The sequence below is a fragment of the Drosophila ananassae genome, chromosome 2R, assembly GCF_017639315.1.
Source record: "Drosophila ananassae strain 14024-0371.13 chromosome 2R, ASM1763931v2, whole genome shotgun sequence".
In the NCBI taxonomy this organism is placed as follows: Eukaryota; Metazoa; Arthropoda; class Insecta; order Diptera; family Drosophilidae; genus Drosophila; species Drosophila ananassae.
Window position 1 is genome coordinate 14,980,942 of NC_057928.1, and position 17,863 is coordinate 14,998,804.

General features: G+C 40.9%; 1 protein-coding gene across 3 annotated transcripts; it reads right to left on the minus strand.

The window, feature by feature from the left end:
* Positions 1-777: 777 nt before the first annotated feature.
* On the minus strand, positions 778-17,776 carry LOC6493275 (ral guanine nucleotide dissociation stimulator-like 1). 3 transcript variants are annotated; one of them, XM_032454604.2, is made up of 6 exons: positions 17,637-17,776; positions 14,569-14,947; positions 4,205-4,306; positions 3,109-4,017; positions 2,898-3,050; positions 778-2,840 (listed from the first exon to the last, which is right to left on the minus strand). In XM_032454604.2, exons 2-6 carry the CDS (start codon positions 14,593-14,595, stop codon positions 1,695-1,697), a joined length of 2,337 nt encoding a protein of 778 aa, XP_032310495.1. In that variant the 5' UTR covers positions 14,596-14,947; positions 17,637-17,776; the 3' UTR covers positions 778-1,694. The 3 variants fall into 3 exon arrangements, with proteins under 3 accessions (XP_032310495.1, XP_032310496.1, XP_001957422.3); XM_032454605.2 differs by having other exon boundaries at positions 17,299-17,715; XM_001957386.4 differs by lacking the exons at positions 14,569-14,947; positions 17,637-17,776 and adding exons at positions 8,031-8,570; positions 11,619-12,504.
* Positions 17,777-17,863: the final 87 nt, after the last annotated feature.

The window sequence follows — 17,863 nt, forward strand, 5'->3', positions numbered from 1 at the left end:
CAGCGCCCCTTCGAGCCCCCAGCCTCAACGTCAGGCCAAGTCAGCTCATTTCCATTTCCATTTGATGCCTGATGCGGATTTTCACTGACTAGTTTTGGGAAAGTTTGTTTTTGGAGAGCTTTACAAGTTTTCCCCAACCCCAACCACTCAAAACCACCCACTCAACCACCCACACGACCTTTTCCTTTTCCATCTCAATTTGTTTGCCTCTGTGGCTTTTATTATTGCCGCACGAGATTTATTTTTTGTCATTGAAGTGATCTAATTAAAGTTTGTGTGGACCCAACATTAAAAGCGTCAAAACAGTGAGACGGGCGATGGAGAGGGAGGACAGGAAAAAGGATAACGAAATTTGTTTTCAGCGAAAGTTGTGGGCGGTCGAGGCATGTCGGAGGTGCAACTTGTTTTCGTTTCCAAGCGAAAGTTGTTAAAAAGACAAAAAAAAAGTAATTTATTTCAGTTTACTGCCACCACGTAATGAGATGTTTTGACCCGCTAACTTGGTGCTTTCTTCTAACCCCTTCCTCGCAGGCTGGCAGGCCTTGAGGATGCTGATTTGGTTTGAATCCTTGGCCAAGTTGTCTTGGCATCAGCTGCCTGATAATCAGATTTCTCCACTTTCCTTTCCAAATGGGTTCAACTTTTTCCTTTGACTCGTTTGGGGGTTAAGTTTCAAGCCAGACTAATCAAAGTTTTGTTCCATTACTAATGCCTACTTTTAATTTAATTCTAGACATTCTACATCCTTTATCCTTTCTCCCTTAAAAGATTTCCAAGTTTATTTTTCATTTTGGTACAATTTATTTCGCAGAAGAACACAAGCTATCGCTGCCAATCAATGTATTTACAATATTATTCCGTTTTTCTTCTCATTTACTTCACTTTGCAATTAAATATATATCGTATTTAAGATTTAAATATCTGTATAGAGTCTTAACTCATTACTTTGCAATGTATGTAGGTTACTTACAAAAACGCAATTACAACTTCATTCTTAATAATCTTAATAGTTATCAACTAAAAGTAATTAGTTTTTGTGCACTCCATTCGGAAACATTCAAAAATGGATATTGTATCTTAAGTATCTTATAGCTAGTGTATATTTGTATTTATAATACACGTACAGTGGGTAAAAACATCTATACAAATATTCCACTTAGTTTTGTGTTTTTGAAAATCCTCAAAATAAAGTACAGATACAAGGCGGAATGCTAATATTCCGCTTTAAGATCCAAAAAATTATTGTACCACATTTAGAATATCAAGTGTTATGTATTACATAATACATATGTGTGTAAATATCAGCAAATATTCCAGTAGAGTCTCTATAAATATATGTTTTGGGTTGGTTTGGGTTTTCCATCGACTTATGCCATCGAGCTCTAGGCCTGGTGAAAAATCAGAGATTACAAAAGTTTCGCTAAACGCTAATTGACAGGGTTAATCGAGAGGAATCTATCGATAAAGTATCGATTCATCGAAACTATCTCTCCGCTTTCAATAAATAACTTAAACGAACTAAATAGAACTTGGTTTTCCCCACTTTTGTCATGTGCGAGTCGAACTCTATTTACAATCCTTCCTCTAGTTCCTTCCTAATCCTTTTTCCGCACTCCATGATCCTTACTCTTTAACGCTTACTCCTCGCCCTCGTATCCCAGACACCATAGCTGGGACAAGGGCACGGCCATCGACTAGCTGCCCGCCACACCCTCGTCCTTGCGGGGTCTTAGTATGAAGTTCAGGTTGTAGTTCGTGTTCACCGCATAGTAGACGTTGGCATTCTTTGGCATCACCAGCTCCTTGTCCGGCAGCACCTGCGCCAGCGTGAACCGATCGGGATCGTCCTCCAGACCCAGCTTCAGCATCGCATTGCGGATCACCTGCGGCGTCCGCTCGTTGTTGCCCAGCATGATGCTCTTGTAGAGCACTATTCCGTCCAGCTCGATGTTGTCCGTCTCGTACGTCACCCGGATGATGTAGAAGTCTGGGGCGGACTGGGGAGTTCCGCCCGCCGGCTGCACCAGCTGGGCGTTGATATGGGGCGATCCACCGTTGGTGGTGCCATTCCCATGCGACTTCAGGCCATTGCCCATGGACTGGGAGTGCGTCAGCTTGCCGGACTGGCGGCCGCCGGAGTTGCTGGAGTCCAGGGACAAGTTGGACACACTGCTCGAGGCGGACATGAGGGAAGCATGCTGATGGTGGGCGTCCCGGTCCAGGGAGTTGTGCCTGGAGCTGGTGCTGCTATTCAGCTCACAGTAGAACTGCGATCCGGCGCCACTGCTCGAGTTCGAGTGGATGGAGTCAGTCTTGCGGTGGCCCATTATGGAGGCAGCCGACGAGGCGGTCGTGTTCGTCAGCGAGGTGTTCGTGCTGACCACGGACTTGCGGGGTGCCGGTGGGGGCGGCTCCAGACGGCAGCTTAGCTCGAAGGCCTCCCGCTCATCAAAGACCGGCATCGAGTTGTACCAGTGATCGAAGAGGGCGTCTGCCTGCAGGTTGTAGGTGTTGGCCGCTCCCTGGAGCAGCTTGATCTGGGCCAGCACTTCGAACTCCTTCCGCTTCTTGTCGAAATTGATGAGCTTGTTCTCGGTGAGGTAGTCGGGATTGGCCGTATGGATCATGGTTAGGTCTGTGAGGAAGGTACCCAAGTAGGGTATCGTACCGTGGGATGTCTGCGTTCCAAGGTTCTGGATGAGTTTGTGCAGGTGACGATCACTCTGATCGCTGGCCGGATCCGGGTTCTTGGCAGTACCCTCTCGCTTCAGCACCTCTCGCAGTGTCCAAGCGTTGTTGTCCTCCGAGCAGATCCGGGCCAGCTCCGTGAAGACTTCCATCTGGAATGGGAAGTAAAATTAGCTATAGCGTTTCTAAGGATTCTTTGGGAAACTCACTCTCTCTTTGGGCAAGACCTCCCAGATCTTGGATAGCCTGTAGATGGAATTGGAGTTCAAAGCAGAAATGATGGCCTTCAGGGAACTAAAGTTCTTGAGCATGCGCAGCTCCTGGGCAATATCAATCCAACGTGAAATATTCAGAGCGCGCTCCTGATAGAAAATAATATATTTAATTAACTCCTTTTAATATTTCCAGTTAGTAACTCACCTGTGGCTTCAGACGATCTATGAGAATACTGGACACCACCCGGAAGAGCACCGCATTGAACTGGTTAATGGTGGCCACCACAGTCTCCGATCCGCCGCTGTCCCGCCGCGCCCACGTATGCCCCAGACACTGGTGGGGAATCAGTCGCTTAAAGAGCTCCGTGTCCATGCGGGTCAGCTGCTCGGCAAAGTGCCGCACGGGCACATGGGGGAAGCGGAATGCTTGCAGGAAGTGAGTCGGTCCTCGGTAGATGGGTCCATGACCCATTGGCGAGAGATACAGCCCGTTGAACTGGTCCGTCAGGTCGTAGGAGGAGCCATAGTGGGTGGGAATCATGAACTGCTGCACCTGCTGCGTTCCAGCAGCCGAGAGCCAAGAAAGTCCATTTTCACCTCCTCCGCCGCCGCCACCGCCTCCGCCACTGCCATTGCCGTAAACAGTCTGCCGGATGAGCCGCTCCAGGCGATTAAGCACCTTGATGTGCAGATCGGAACGCTTCAGTCGCTTGGTGGCGAAGGCCAAGATCTGCTGCAGGTTCTCCTCGTGCCAGTCCTCCGGGAAGCCATCCAGCCACACATGCAGCGCCGAGACTAACGTCTTCTTGTGCTGCTCGTGTATGGAGGCGTGCGGATCGTAGGCGGGGTCCATGGCCTGGCCGCTCTCCTGGGCCTGCTCCACCTCCTCCAGGTGCTTCTCGTGGAGAGTGTCGTAGCGCTGCGTCAGCAGACTGAGCACCTGCTTGGGCGTGGAGAAGGTGCGGTAGGTGGACAGAAACACGTTGATAAACGTCGACTCCAGCTCCCCGTCGTCGGTGGCGAGTGCCTCCACCAGACGGGCCAGTGTCGCCGCCTTAACGAACCGGACTCGCACGGTCTCCCACTCCAAATGAGAAATCTCATCATCAGAGTCCTAAAAAAGTAGTTTATATTAGAGATTGTCTTAAGAACTCTTATTCTTTAAACTTCTTCAAGGCTGCCTTCCTTAATTTCCTAATTGATTTAAACTAAACCCCAATCAATTAGAAAAGCCATTTTCTATTTTCCAACTGAACTGCAGCCGACTAAGTAATTGATTTCGGGAAAGTGGATTTACTTACATTGCTGGCCGTGGGCGTGGGACGGTGGTATCGCACCTTCTTCAGGTAGACCGTGAAAATGGCATTCTTCTCATGCTCTTCGCCCCAAAGGCGCCACGTGGGCTGAAAGTAGATTAGTTCCAAGTTAGAATAATAGTATTAAATGCATTAACTAACTTAATTAATGGATATACTAGTATATATTAGATCATTGTGTGGAAGTATTCCTTTTAAAATGCCAATTCCTATAAATAATCTTTCTCAATAATCCAAAATCAGAGAAAATGTGTGTCAAAGACCAAGATCATTGCTAATTTGCTTTATAATTTATCATATCCTATTAATAGAAACCATTTCCGATGTGTTTTTCATTTATATCCCCTTAATACGACACGAAAAATTCTCAAATATTTCCAATCTAAACACTATGTCTCTCGATTTTTGGCAATTGTTTTGAATATAAAAACTGTTTGTATTTGTGGAAATTGCTGTTTCGGCTGTCTGGCATTTCCATTTTCATTTCCATTTCCGTTTCGAATGGCATCTTTGGCAATGTTAAGGCCCAAACAACATTTGTTCATGTCTAGTCGAGGTATTTTAATTGAAACATAAATTCTTTGCTAATTTCTTGCGTAAAGCAAGCCCCAAAAATGTTAAAAAATATTTCAATAATTGCTCTGGCTAATTAGAAGTGAAAAGTGGGCTTGAGACTGAAGGACTATGATGAAATCGCCACAAATTAATAATATTCAGTAACAGTTTTTGTTCAATTTCTTTCCCAAGACCTCACTTACACCCCTACCCCCTGAAATACTTGAAATTTTTTCGCTTAATCAAAGCCAAGCTATTAAAATTCTAATTAGAAAACCGTGCAAGGCAAGTCTTTTAAAGTCTTTTACAAACTATGTACCTCGAAGTGTTTATGTAAAAACTATGTAAGTGCTAGCACACCCACCCATGCCCCATAAGTATTCAAATTAAAAATTACTCGCAGCCATGCCAAAAGCGTGAAAAAAACATTAAACCCAAAGAGAATGAATAAGCATAATCCAATTGAATAAACGTGCAACAAAAGCAACTACAGCGTGCCACAAGAGAAAGGCACGCAAAAGTTTATTTTAGGTAGGGGTAGGGGTATGGTAGGGGTGTGTGTGTGTCTGATTTGTGTGTCTGATGGGTGCCCGATGTGTGTTTGTTGTGTGTATGAGGGGCAGTATGAGTGGTGGCGCCCACCAATAATAAACAGCAACAAAAAGTTACAACAAAGTCGTTGACTAAGAGAAGCCCATATAAAAAGATTTTAATATCATACACAGGGAGAAAAAAGATGGCAATTTATGGCACTTATCAAAAATGATTTATGTCTTATCTACATATAGTTTTGAACTTCTATGACAATATTTTCCACTTGATAAGCCCTACCTAGGGTAGGTCTAGTTTATTTGATTATAATTTCATAAACTTTTTCTTTTAAATTTATTTATAAATTATAATATAATTAATAATTATAATATATTTTATTATAATTATCTTAAAAAAAGATAAAACATATATAATTTCCCAAATTATTGTCTGAAGTATTCAAAATAAGATTTTAAATCAAAAAATTTGTATTTCTACTAACTACCTTCTAATAGTAACTCCCTTTCTTATCATACCACTTATGCCAGAACCACTTGAGAAGTTTTAAAGAAAGAAATATGATTACTATATTTTATAAACAATTAAATTTTTTTGCAAATAATGCAAAGAATTCTTAAATAACTTTAGAGTAGTTACAAATAACCTTATACTCTTTTCTCATCATTACACTTAAGCCAAAACCACTTGAGAATTTTAAACTAAAAGAAAGGCGAGTGAGACCTGAGTTCAACCCCTCAGTATGTGATTATAATATTTTATAAACAATTAAATTTTAATTTCTGTGCAAACAATGCGACAACAGTAGCAAGGCCCATCTGACCCCAAATGGGAATCCGTGGAGGAATTCGAAAACATAAACATGATTTGATGGGGGGGGCTGTGGGATTGGAAATAAAAAACAACAAAAAATAAAAGAAAAAAAAGAAAAAATAGAGCCGGGGAGGTTAACACACGAATGTGGTGGGGTCATCCATCCATCCAGCCTAGACAGGCCGGGCGGACGTCCCAGACGGACAGACACGAATCTCATGTTGATCCAATTAATTGCCCGCATGCGCTTTAATTATTCCAAACAAAGGCGAGCAGAATTGCTCAAATGTTTAGTTCGTTTCTGGTAGGCATTTCGTAAATTTTTATTGAAGTACTTTAATATTTCGTAAAAAAACATGTAACAACAAAAGAAATACGCACTTTTTGTAGTTTCTCAGAGCGTTAGCACTAAGTGGCAACAGCAGAAAAAAAGGCAACAATTTGTTTTTGTTTTGTGTAATTGTGCATAAATTTTGTTTGCCGCCGAGATGGATCTGGAAACAGCTGAAAAGTTTCCAAACGGCCTTGCAAAAATAGCAGACAAGATGGGGAAACATAAGGGCCCTTGTTTATGTGGAAATCTTGCGTTCCACTTGCACCGAAACAGTCCCCAAAAATATACAACTTAGTAGCATAAGGAAGTAGTTTCCTGCTATCCTTAATTATAACATCTGGGGAGAAGTGTCTTCTTTTTATGGCTATGACTTCCTGGTCAAGTCGCCCCAAAAACTGCAATTATTTTATCTAATTGTAGAGTAGTTCCCATATGTATGTATTTTTTTTGCAATTACATATACAATGTGAAGGCAACATTTAATCAATTCCGATTCCGATTCACGATCACCGCTGCCGCCACAGACTTTTTCTCAGCATCGGCATCTGCCAAAAAAAAAAACACTTTCTTCCTCTGTTCTTGATACGTATTGTGGCAAACACACACATCAACTACATATACTTGTATTTATTTAATTTATGTGTTATTTATTTGGCATTTGTGTGTTTTTTTTTTGTTTCTGAAAACGCTGATGCCTTATAGCGCCGTTTCCATACTTGGTTCAGTTGTTTTTGCTGTTTAATTAATGACGCATTATGGCATCTCGGTTCAATTCTCATTTGCGTCAAAAGCGAGGCAAGTGCTACAACTGCTGCTTAAAAATGACTTAAGAGCACATCTTGGATAGCAAATCGAGTATAAATTATTGAATTTAAATAACCACCTGACTCATTGTTGCGAAACTCAAGAGCAAAGGTCTTTTAATTCGATTTTAATTGTTGGTATCAGTGACAATGCTAAGGGGAGTACGAGGAAGTGCTTTGAAAGAAAGAAATCTTAAAACATCTTTCCTTAAATTCGCAATCTGAGCATCTATGGCCTCAATGCCTAGCCGTACGCTATGCGGCAGCGCCTCTTAGGCTGTCTGTAGCGATTATATTCATCGATTTCCGCCTTTTTATCAATCTTGTTTTATTATTTATTAAGAGTATAGTCACTATACTCTTAAGAGTTATAGTCACTCTTATTAAAGACATTTTATTGTCAAAAACAACAAAGAAATCAATGAAATAAAAGAAGTATTCAGGTCAAGTCGGAAATAAAAGGAAAATGATTTTGAGAAAACCCGATAGACAAGCAACTGAATGCTACAATTATTGCGCCTTAATTGGCACTCTAATGCCTTACCTCACCGCCTCGAATTCTTGCATGCAACTCAAGCAATTAATTAGTGTCATTTAACAATCAATTGGGCAAACATAATTAAGCCGGATGTGACTCAGGCCAACACGACTGCTATTAGCCAATTCATTGGAAACAAACAGAAGCCGAAAAGAAATAAAACGTTAATAATTTCACTTATTTATTTATTATTTAGTAGACCCTGTTAGTCATTATTACCTTCGTATAGGTGTAGTTCTTGGCATGCAGGTCCTTGGTCTTCTTGGAGAGATTCCTCAGAGTGGCTCCTGTGCAGGCGCACAGGTACTTCAGGCTGGCCACCACCTTGCGCTCCGCGTTGAGGACCGCCGACCTGGAGTCGAGGTCATCGTAGGAGTGGTAGGAGCTGTTCCTTCGCGGCTTGGCCGATGCCGAACGGGATCGTCTCTGCTGCTGCTGCTGGCACATTTGCGGAGGTGGTGGTGCCGGAGTGGAGGACTTTTTCCTCTGACGGGGGCAGGTGTGGCAGTGGAACTGCTTCTTCGGCTCCAGATCCTGTTCCGACTGGTGGTAGGCGCAGGACTGGCTGGACGTGTTGTTGTTCACCTGACGCCAGGCGCTGCTGAAGTCGGTGTTGTCCAGGGGCGGCATGAGGGCGCGATTGTAGCCGGCCAGGTCCTGCAGCTGATAGGCGCAGGTGTGACTCTTGATGAGCGCGGGCTTCTGATGGCTATGCTTTTGGCTGTGCGGGCATTTGCAGGAGGAGCGACTTGTGAAATTCTGAAATGTTTGAGTGTCTGGTATAGAGGCTGTTTCTAGAGGGTTTCTCAACCCCTGCTTTGTACTTGATCTTGGGCTGTGGTTCATTGATTGACGACGTCCCTCAACCCACTTGAGCTGTCGTCTCAGTTCGTTCACAGAGCCCCTGACCTTGGCTACAATTTTGACTCCAAATACCCGTCATCACACACAACGCCATCGCATTGTTCAGCTGTGTTTTGGATTTTTCGTTTGGTTTTTTTTTATGTTTATGAGCGGCAAATGGCCAAAAATAGACAAAAAACAATCGAGCAATCCGACAAACAAATAAGTGAAGAAAAACAAGCCAAACAGTGACTCTGTCTGCCTCAAGTGGCGCTCACTCACTCACTCGGGAGTCTCCTCCAAATTTGGCCAAATGGGAAGTGCCGGGCCTGGAGGGGGATTTCATACTGTGCCTAGGCACGTCGTTCATCCCGGCCTATAATCGTAAACAACATCCCATCGGAGATGTGTTCAACTTTTACCAGGAAGTTATTATAGTTGCCTGTTGGCCAATATTGTTTCTGGGCCTTAATATTTCACGCCCGTTGACAGCTGCGCACAGGTCTGGCCATGGGAGGATACTCTACTCGATAAGGAAGCTCTCATCTTTTTCAATAATTATTTTTGTTGCCTGAGTAATATTTCCCTCAAAGAGCATTTCCAGTTCGACCCGACCATCCAACCGAAAGCCACAAACAATCTTTTCAATATTTTGCCTTGCTAAATATTTTCTTGTCTTTGGCGTGAAAATTGCGTTGCGTTTTCCTAGCTTTATGGCAGCGGCCGAGATGAAACGGCCCAGCCCATTCCGTGGCCATAAATTCCAGGCCAGGTCGGGCCATCTCTGGCTATTTCGCAGTTTCGCTAAATTACTGCTCGACCTGGAAATTACATAACTTGTTTCTGGCCAGAGGCTGATGGGAAGAGAGATGTCATTCAGTTGGTTAATCTCGGTTAGGAAAGCCCATCATTTTTGAAAGAGAGGTCAGACGTGCGTGAGGAACCTCGAGAAAGGTCTCGAACTGGAACGTGCCTCGCGTGGCCAAATGGATCAAATGATGGCCAGAAACTAAATTACCAGAAAATGCAACAAAGGCCAAACAATTAGAAATCATTTCCTTAATTTCAGGCACGTCCTTCCAGAACATGCGTCATATAGTCTAGGAATGGGTCTAAGATTTCCAGACAATCGGAACAAAGCTCTCAAGTCGAGCATGAATAATAAAATATATCTGAGAGAGAATGTTTCTCTGAAGCATTATAATGTTTATTATTTTTTTCTAAACAAATTGCAGTAGCTCTAACCCTGAAAATTGCATTTAAATGATTAAGAATTCTTGAAACAACCCTGATATCCACGAGATAAGAGACAACCTAGACTGATATTATGAAATCCTTGAAGAACACTCGACTTTGTAATAGTTTCGTTCGAGATGCCTTCCTCTAATCAATATGCACATTCATTGCACTCACTTTGTACTTAATTTCATTCACGTTTATTATTACAACGAATGCCAAACGAGAATTCTCATTCTCATTCTCAGACTCGGTCTCGGTCTCTCGAAACAGAACACGACTCTGGCGCGGAATTAGCATATATATAGGGGCTCTACCTTTCGGGGGAAATGATTCATCAGAAAATACCCGCCCAGAAAACAGCGTCCGAAATAAAAAGCTCATTAAATGCGATGAAACATTATATTATTATAATAATTCGAGGCAAGTAATTGTCAAACATACTCGTGTTTGTGTATACAACCGCTCCAATTATAAAGAAATAGCATCCGATGAGGGGGGATTTGGAAGAGCCCACATCATCTGGCTATATATAGAGCAGGTGACCTTTCCTCCAGAGAAGGAAAACCGTGTGGGCGGTGGGGGATTTTCTCAATTACAGAGCATTTGCAAAAATAGCCAAAAAAGTCAAAACAAAGGAAATTGAAGGAAAAATCAAAGGGGATTCTGTTTGTGGGGGTTTCTTTCTAGATAAGATCATGATAGTCCCTAGTACTACCCTCCAACACATAGTATCTGTGGGATATCTATTTATGGATCGGCAATCCCTGGCACGAGTTGTGGGGGAATTGCAACAAAACGGCAATAAAAACAACAAGAGTGCGCAGCAAAATTGAAAAACGCCAAAGAAACAGAGGCCACAGAGACTGAAACTAGACCCATACCTGAGGGGGGGGGGACCCACACCCTCCCCAGCCTGACATCCAACTGACTGACTGACTAAATGACTCTGACGGACGGACGGACGGACGGACTGTCTGTCAGTTACATGTGACTGCATCCGACAAACATTTGTTGCTCCCCTCGCTCGCTGCTCAGCTGCTATTATCAAACCACATCCGCTGAGAAGCAGCAGCAGCAGCAGATGATGATGTAGGGGGGTACTACGGGTGCAAACAATACAAAAAAAAATACAAAAAATATATATCAACTTGAACTAAAGCTTGAGCCACTGAGCACCACAGAGCATAGCTGGTATTTATTTTTATGCGTTCTCCACTATCCACTCGCAACTCTCCAATCTCCAATCTCCACTGCAGAGTGGAACGCAGGGAGGAAGAGGTGGAGCTTTTGTTTTGCATACAATGGGGGGGAGGGGTCAGGCCCTCCTCCTCATAAACCACCAAAAACTGCATGACCCCTGGGCTGAAATTATGACAGGTTCTCCATATGATTCATTCCTAGTCCTGCTCCAGAGTGGGGTTTTATTTCTGGATTCCAGCAAAGTGGCGTGGCGTAGAGTTTCCATGCCATTGCCTTTTGTTCATAATTTTTGTTGACATTTCTTGTGATTCGAGCCCAAGACAGTACCTGAGTACAGTAGTCACTCTCTACAGTTAACCCGATCAAGTACAAAGCTATGGAACTTAAAAGAGAGATGCACATTGGTTCGTTATAGGCTATCTTTGCTGTTGGGTAGTTAGTGCTTAGTACCACTGTACTGTACACTGAGAGAGATAGCTAATCTTCATGTGCACCTCCTTTTATCCTGTAGTCTGTAGTCTTTACCATTTGAGATTGGCTTTTGTTCCTTGAGAAGTTTCTTGAGCTGAGATTTCCGTTGTTCCTACTCTGTTGCTTTAGTTCTCACGCCTCCTTTAATGGCCTAACTGTTATTTATATCCCTCGGCACAGAGTGCAGTTCAATGGGGACTGTTTGGAGGAGGAGGAAAATCGATATTCCTACTGCTCTTTTTTTCCTGAGCTGCTATGCCGTGGCGGTTGTTCAGCTTCCTGAAACAAGCTTCCAGCGATGAGTCAACGGGACGTCGCGGAACACACCCAGGAGCGGGTCAGTTTGGTGGGTGGTTAGTAATGGTTACTGGCTACTGGTAGTCCTTGGTCCGTTCGGAAAAGTTCGTTGCACTACGTCGATAAGTCGGCGTCTGCTTTTCTGCTCTATCCTCGTCGTACTCCGAGTATCCTTGTACTCCTTTTCTGTTTGTTTTCACTTTATTTGAATATTTTTGTGTATATATCTATTCCTTTTGATATTGTTGCTTCTGTGGCGGCTGCCGATGTTGCACTTTCACACGCACTTGCACCAATTTTCGGTATCCCGGGTGCATTTTCAAAGCGAATGCCTTGCCGAAAATCTCAACATGAGATATATCCGTGTAATTACAAAAACACTATACAAAATTCACACATTTTTTTGGGTTTTAGACGCTGTAGACGCCCGGGTTCGGGTCGGTATCGGTGGTCGGGGTCAAGGGGGTGGCAAGGCAAGGCAGGAGGCGGCGCAGAACGTAAAACGCGCGCGCGACACACACACAAAGAGTCTGGGCAGACACACGCGACACAACCGCCGCCAACAACAGTTTTTAACAACAGTACTCGGAACTAATCAACATTCGCATTGTAGACCTGCTCACTCCGACTCTGAATGCGATCCACAACATCCACATGTTCCTCTGCTCGGCCAAGCGCCAGAACGAAGCCCCCACGAATGGGGCTCTCCCGCTCTCACTCAGAACTTTGAGGTAGGGCACAGTGGGGTGGTAGACTAATTGTATTTTTATTGTTTTTCTCTGAACTCTGTTACTATTTTGGGTTTATTTTTAAACTTCAGCAGCCAAAAAGGTTAATAAATAAAGATTATAATAAAGCTTTAACTTTTACTAATAATAATCTTCTCTTGCTTTGTTAAATTAAAGAAAAAACCACCTATTTCGCTCCACTGTGCCGGGGTGGTTTTTGGTAGCATCCCCACTTTAGCTGCGCTGCTCTCTCTGCGTCTAAGGTAATCTCACCTCGGATCGTGGGAACTTCGAACACCCACTCTCATGTAATTCGTTAATTTTTGATTACGAGAATGTATTTTTGAATAAAAGATGAGTATATTTCCCATTATTTGAGATGAAATGCACTTTTTAATCGAATTAAACATAAAAACTATAAGGAACAAAGAAAGTCCATCATTTTCAGCTACTAAGTATGCTATAGAAAAATTTTAATATATACTACTAATTTTTTTTAATATTTAGTATAATTCTGGAGTTATTATGTGAAAAATATTAGAAATATTATACTCTCCTCCCCCGTATAGAGGGTATCCCATAATCTATATAAGAATTTTTGTCGGTTCACCTCTTCTAGCTCTGTTTATGTTATTTTCTTATAAACAAATTAATTTTTGTATTCTCATCACAAGCACTCTCGCGCCCTACTGTATTTAAATTTTTGAGAATATTTTTGGTATTTTTACTGACAACCTCACACTGACCGGCACAATGGGCATTTGTTATCATTATCTTCACGCATTTATCAATGGAATTTATGACCCTTCTTAAACTCTAAGACTTCAGAGTTCTTTTTTTAAATTTTGATTAATGTTGAGAGAAAAAAATTCAAATTTTCTGGTTTGTTTGGGCCTATCCGAAGACCGCTTTAACAAGCTTTTGAACTCCAATGACATAATATTATGGTAATGGGGAATACCTTAAAAATACAGGTATTGTCTGTGGTTTGGTAACGACCCAAAAGAAAGCTGGCGGGAAATCAATAAACTAAAATATTAATAAAGCGTTTATTTACGCAAGCGCCAATAAAATTTGTGTTGCTCTGTAGGCTGCTGGTTGTGTCTGTTGAGCAAACATTAGACCCCAAAACAAGTCAATTGATCAATTAGCGAATGCAGCAAGTTACAAGACAAAGGCCAGTGATAAGGCCACGTGAGGGTGGGGGATACTGATGTTTGTAATGCACTTAGGGATGCTGATAACGTCTATTGGATAACGGTAAAAAGGTCAAATGGGAAGTGATTTTCAAAATACATTTAAGGAAATTATAAGGAATCAAGAGAAGATATCTTTTAGCCCATATAATCTCTTATATTTCTTTTAGAAGACGATCTTAAGTGATATTATTGAAATATAAAAATCAGTTTTTAAAGAAACTTTTTGTTAAACTATTTGATAGTACTTATGCGTACTTTTTTAAGGGTTTCGGATTTAAAAACCAAAATATTATCAAATCTGAAGATATAATGTTAAGGTTTTCTTAAAAAGTCACCATAAGTAATTATGATGCATAATAATTATGATCCATATAATCTCTTATATTTCTTATTTCCTAAACATACTTATTTGAGGAAAAATATATAAACAAAAAAAGATAAAAATATATATCTTTTAGGTTTTCTTTTGGTTTAAGATACTCATGTATAGCGAATTAAAAACCAATCATACTGATTAGCCCCATATGGTCATATTTTCTGGTTCACGTCGACTTGCGTCACTAAATATTTAAAAGAGCAATTAGCAGATATGGGAAAAAGCTTCCACACAAAGTTTCAGGCCCTGAGAGCTACTTTCAAAATGACTTTCTATGCATTTCCACATTACTTTCTACGCATTGGCTATGCTTCACTATATACTATACATCATCATACTATGTACTATATACTATATAGATATATAATACTAGATATATAATATATAATGTCGGAGCTACTCACCAAACTGTCGGCCACATTTTGACTCATTATAGTCTGGAGCTTGGATGATGGCCAGATGCTGCTGCAATTACTTCAAGGTGCGTGTCGCTCGGACTCTGGTACGATGCAATTGCTGATGGTGGCGACGATGATGACTGGTATCTGTATCTGTCGGATACGCGCATTTTGGCTTGGCACAGCTAACGATGAACAAAGACTCGAATAGACACACACTGGCACTGTGACTGTGACACGTGTAAGGCGATTTATTTCTTTATTTTTATTTTTTTTTGGGTTGTGCAATTCGCAGCAACAAGCGGATGTATCTGCAAGATACGCGACCAAACTTGCAATCGGATCGACACAAATTTCAAGTTTTCTTTTCCATTTCGTTACCAAACTGAAAGAAAGCGACAAAACACTCGAGTGAAAATCATTTCAGCTCAATGGAAAGTGCGACAGCAGCAGCGGCGCGTAAATGAAACGGTCAATAAAAAAGTTAACGAAAAAAAAAAAAACTAAATAAATGAAAACCAGGCCCGAACGCACACATTTCTGGCATTCCAGAGGCTTAGAAGCCGCAAGACCACGGAGACCAGGTTACCGCCAGTGCCAGAGACTGCCAAGCAACAACTAACCTAACGCCGTGGAGCACTTCGCTACCGGAATGGAATAAATGCGGTTTGAACGTGGCGCGCAACAGATTTACGGTATTCAGTCGCGATTTTTACAGTGGGAGAGATTGTAAAGGTTTCTGACACAAAATATTTATGAATTTTATTGTATATTAATGCTTTTATATGCTTTTGTACTATACATTTCAATCTTATTAATTAGCATTACTTGATGTAAGATATTATACTCGGTATTCGAAGATAAATGCCGAACTATTCCAATATCTAATTTATATTTAAAAAACAAAATCGGATGATTCTTCTTCTTTTTTTTTAAATTTTTTTGTTTTTAAATTTATACGTTAAGAGTTAATTAGAGTGTGGGTGGAAAAAATGAGTAGCGGGTATTATATTATCGGGAAACTCAACTCGATAGACGTCCTCTTTTGTTTATAATTGCTTGACAAATTATAATGATTTCTTTTTGAAATCATTATTTAATCTTTTTTTTTATTATCCCATTTTAGAAACTCTATGCTATAGAGCCTATTTATGAATAAGAATATATATTTCACCCACTGTAACGATCTACACAAGTGACAGTGTCTGCGACGCTGACAGCACCTAATGATGGATTTCTTTTTTACGACTCGTAATCGCAGTATCCCCTCTCTGTGGGGCCAACCCCCAGATAGCGGTTTGTCTCGAAATATTTTGCAAACGCAAACCATTAATGAAAGTTTTTCTTGGGTTGGTTGGGTCTCTGTTTGTTTTTTCGTATTTCTTTACCTGTTCGCATTCAATTGGTATGTGTTCTGAATAGCCCTCTTAGGCAAAACATGAAAAAATGCGGAAAATGTTTGGGCAGACAATGCCTGGCCTGGCCCTGGCTCAAGAACAAAAACAAACCCAAGAACAGGTACGCAGAATATCGTTAGTTTTAAAAGGAGAGAATTCTGCAGAGCTGATTCTGAGAGCACATGGCCGATCAGGTGTTTATGAATATCGTAAAAAGTATATTGTTTATTAGAATTTCAATTTTAAAGAAATTTTAAAACAAAAACTGATTAAAGAAAACTAGGTCTCATAAAGAATGATTTCTGATTCTAAAAACTGGTACAAGCCAGTACTTAATGCCTAATTTGGCTTCACTTGGAAAGCTTTATCATTAGGGCCAGATCTGTTTGGGCAAACAGCAAACAAAACCTGAACAATCATCCACGTTGATTACCTTGAGCCGGCCAAGTGACTGACCCTTCTCCAAGCCTCCTCATAAACCGAAGAAGCGGTCGAGTGCTTAATTAATCTTGGCGGTCTCCTCCCTCTCGATTTCTACGCCCATTTGTGGTCATGTTACCCCCTCAATGTGTCTATAGTTAGTCGCTTCTTAGAACCATAAGAACATCGCCATTAAATTAGCATTTTAAATTTAAATAAAAAAGTTGATACAAGTCGATCTACCCGTCTCTGGGGAGAGCTTCTGGGGAGCTTTTTGTTTTTTTGCGAAATTTGTATACTGCTTGGCTTTTTTGCATTTTATTTTTTATTTCTTACACCTCCACACAGCTGAGCTGGGGTCCATAATTGATATAAAAATATTTATATATGTCACAGTGATATATGGAATGAAAATGCTCAATTTGTTGATATTTTTGGTCACTTGGCCTGGCTTAAAACTGGCGGAACTCTCTCCGCCGAACTGTTGCTCTCTGTTAACTGAATTCTCTCTTGCAATAAATGATCTCACTTCTGTTGTAGTTCTCACTTTTTTTGTTTTTTGTTACTTTACGATATCAAAAATTGCTTTATTAGGCAAAAAAAGTTTAATCTTTTTATATTCTTAGTTTTTTTTGTTTTTGCTTCCTATTTTTGTCGATTTCATTTCTGTGATTTCTACTCTTTGTCACTCTTAACACACGTAACGGACGTGTTTTTTCGGCGGTAACACGCAAGCAGTTCTATAAAATGCTATAGCTTTTTGGTATCAATTTTTGTATCTTTTAAATCATTTTGGCATGTTGTAGTGGAAAATTTTGATTCGTTTTTTTTTCCTATAATAGTTTATTTTTATATGTATATATAAGATTATATTTTAAATATATATTTTTTAAAAACATGATTTATGATCTGAAACTACCGTTGACAACTTCACATTTTTCTAGATATTTTTGTACTGGCCGTCTCTAGGGCCAACAACTCGAAAACACGTTGCAATTGGCAACTGGTTTACAGCTATGCAACGGCAAACACACACACAGGAAGATGCTCACACACACACTGACAGTACCAGCTCAGGTAGACAACCACAAAATTGCAGGTGTGTAAATGCCAATTTTTTTAGGTATTTTTTGTTTTTTTTTTTGTACAAAAATTTACTTTTCACCATTTGAACATTGTTATTTTTTTTGTGTAATTTGAGCAATTAATTGTAATTATTTTGAGTGATTATTTTAGGATAAAGCAGACTTGGTATACCTTTTAGATTTTCATGCTTTTTTTCGGATTTTTGATTTTTTCTTTTTTTGTTATTGCCACTTGAGGTGCACTTTTTATTTTCACACACAAACTCGAAACTGAAAATGCCATTAATGATATGATGGTGCTGTGCTGCTGTTGCTCTTTTTGTCTTGGCCTGGCTGGGATGGCTGGGAGCACACTGGAAATTTTCGTTACGCTTTGGCAGACATTACGAGCCAAGCTCC

Coding starts and splice junctions, on each gene's coding strand:
- LOC6493275 (XM_001957386.4), bottom strand. Junction 4,307..8,030: donor AGAACTACACCTATACGAAG/GTAATAATGACT, acceptor ATCTACTTTCAG/CCCACGTGGCGCCTTTGGGG. Junction 3,051..3,108: donor TAGATCGTCTGAAGCCACAG/GTGAGTTACTAA, acceptor ATTTTCTATCAG/GAGCGCGCTCTGAATATTTC.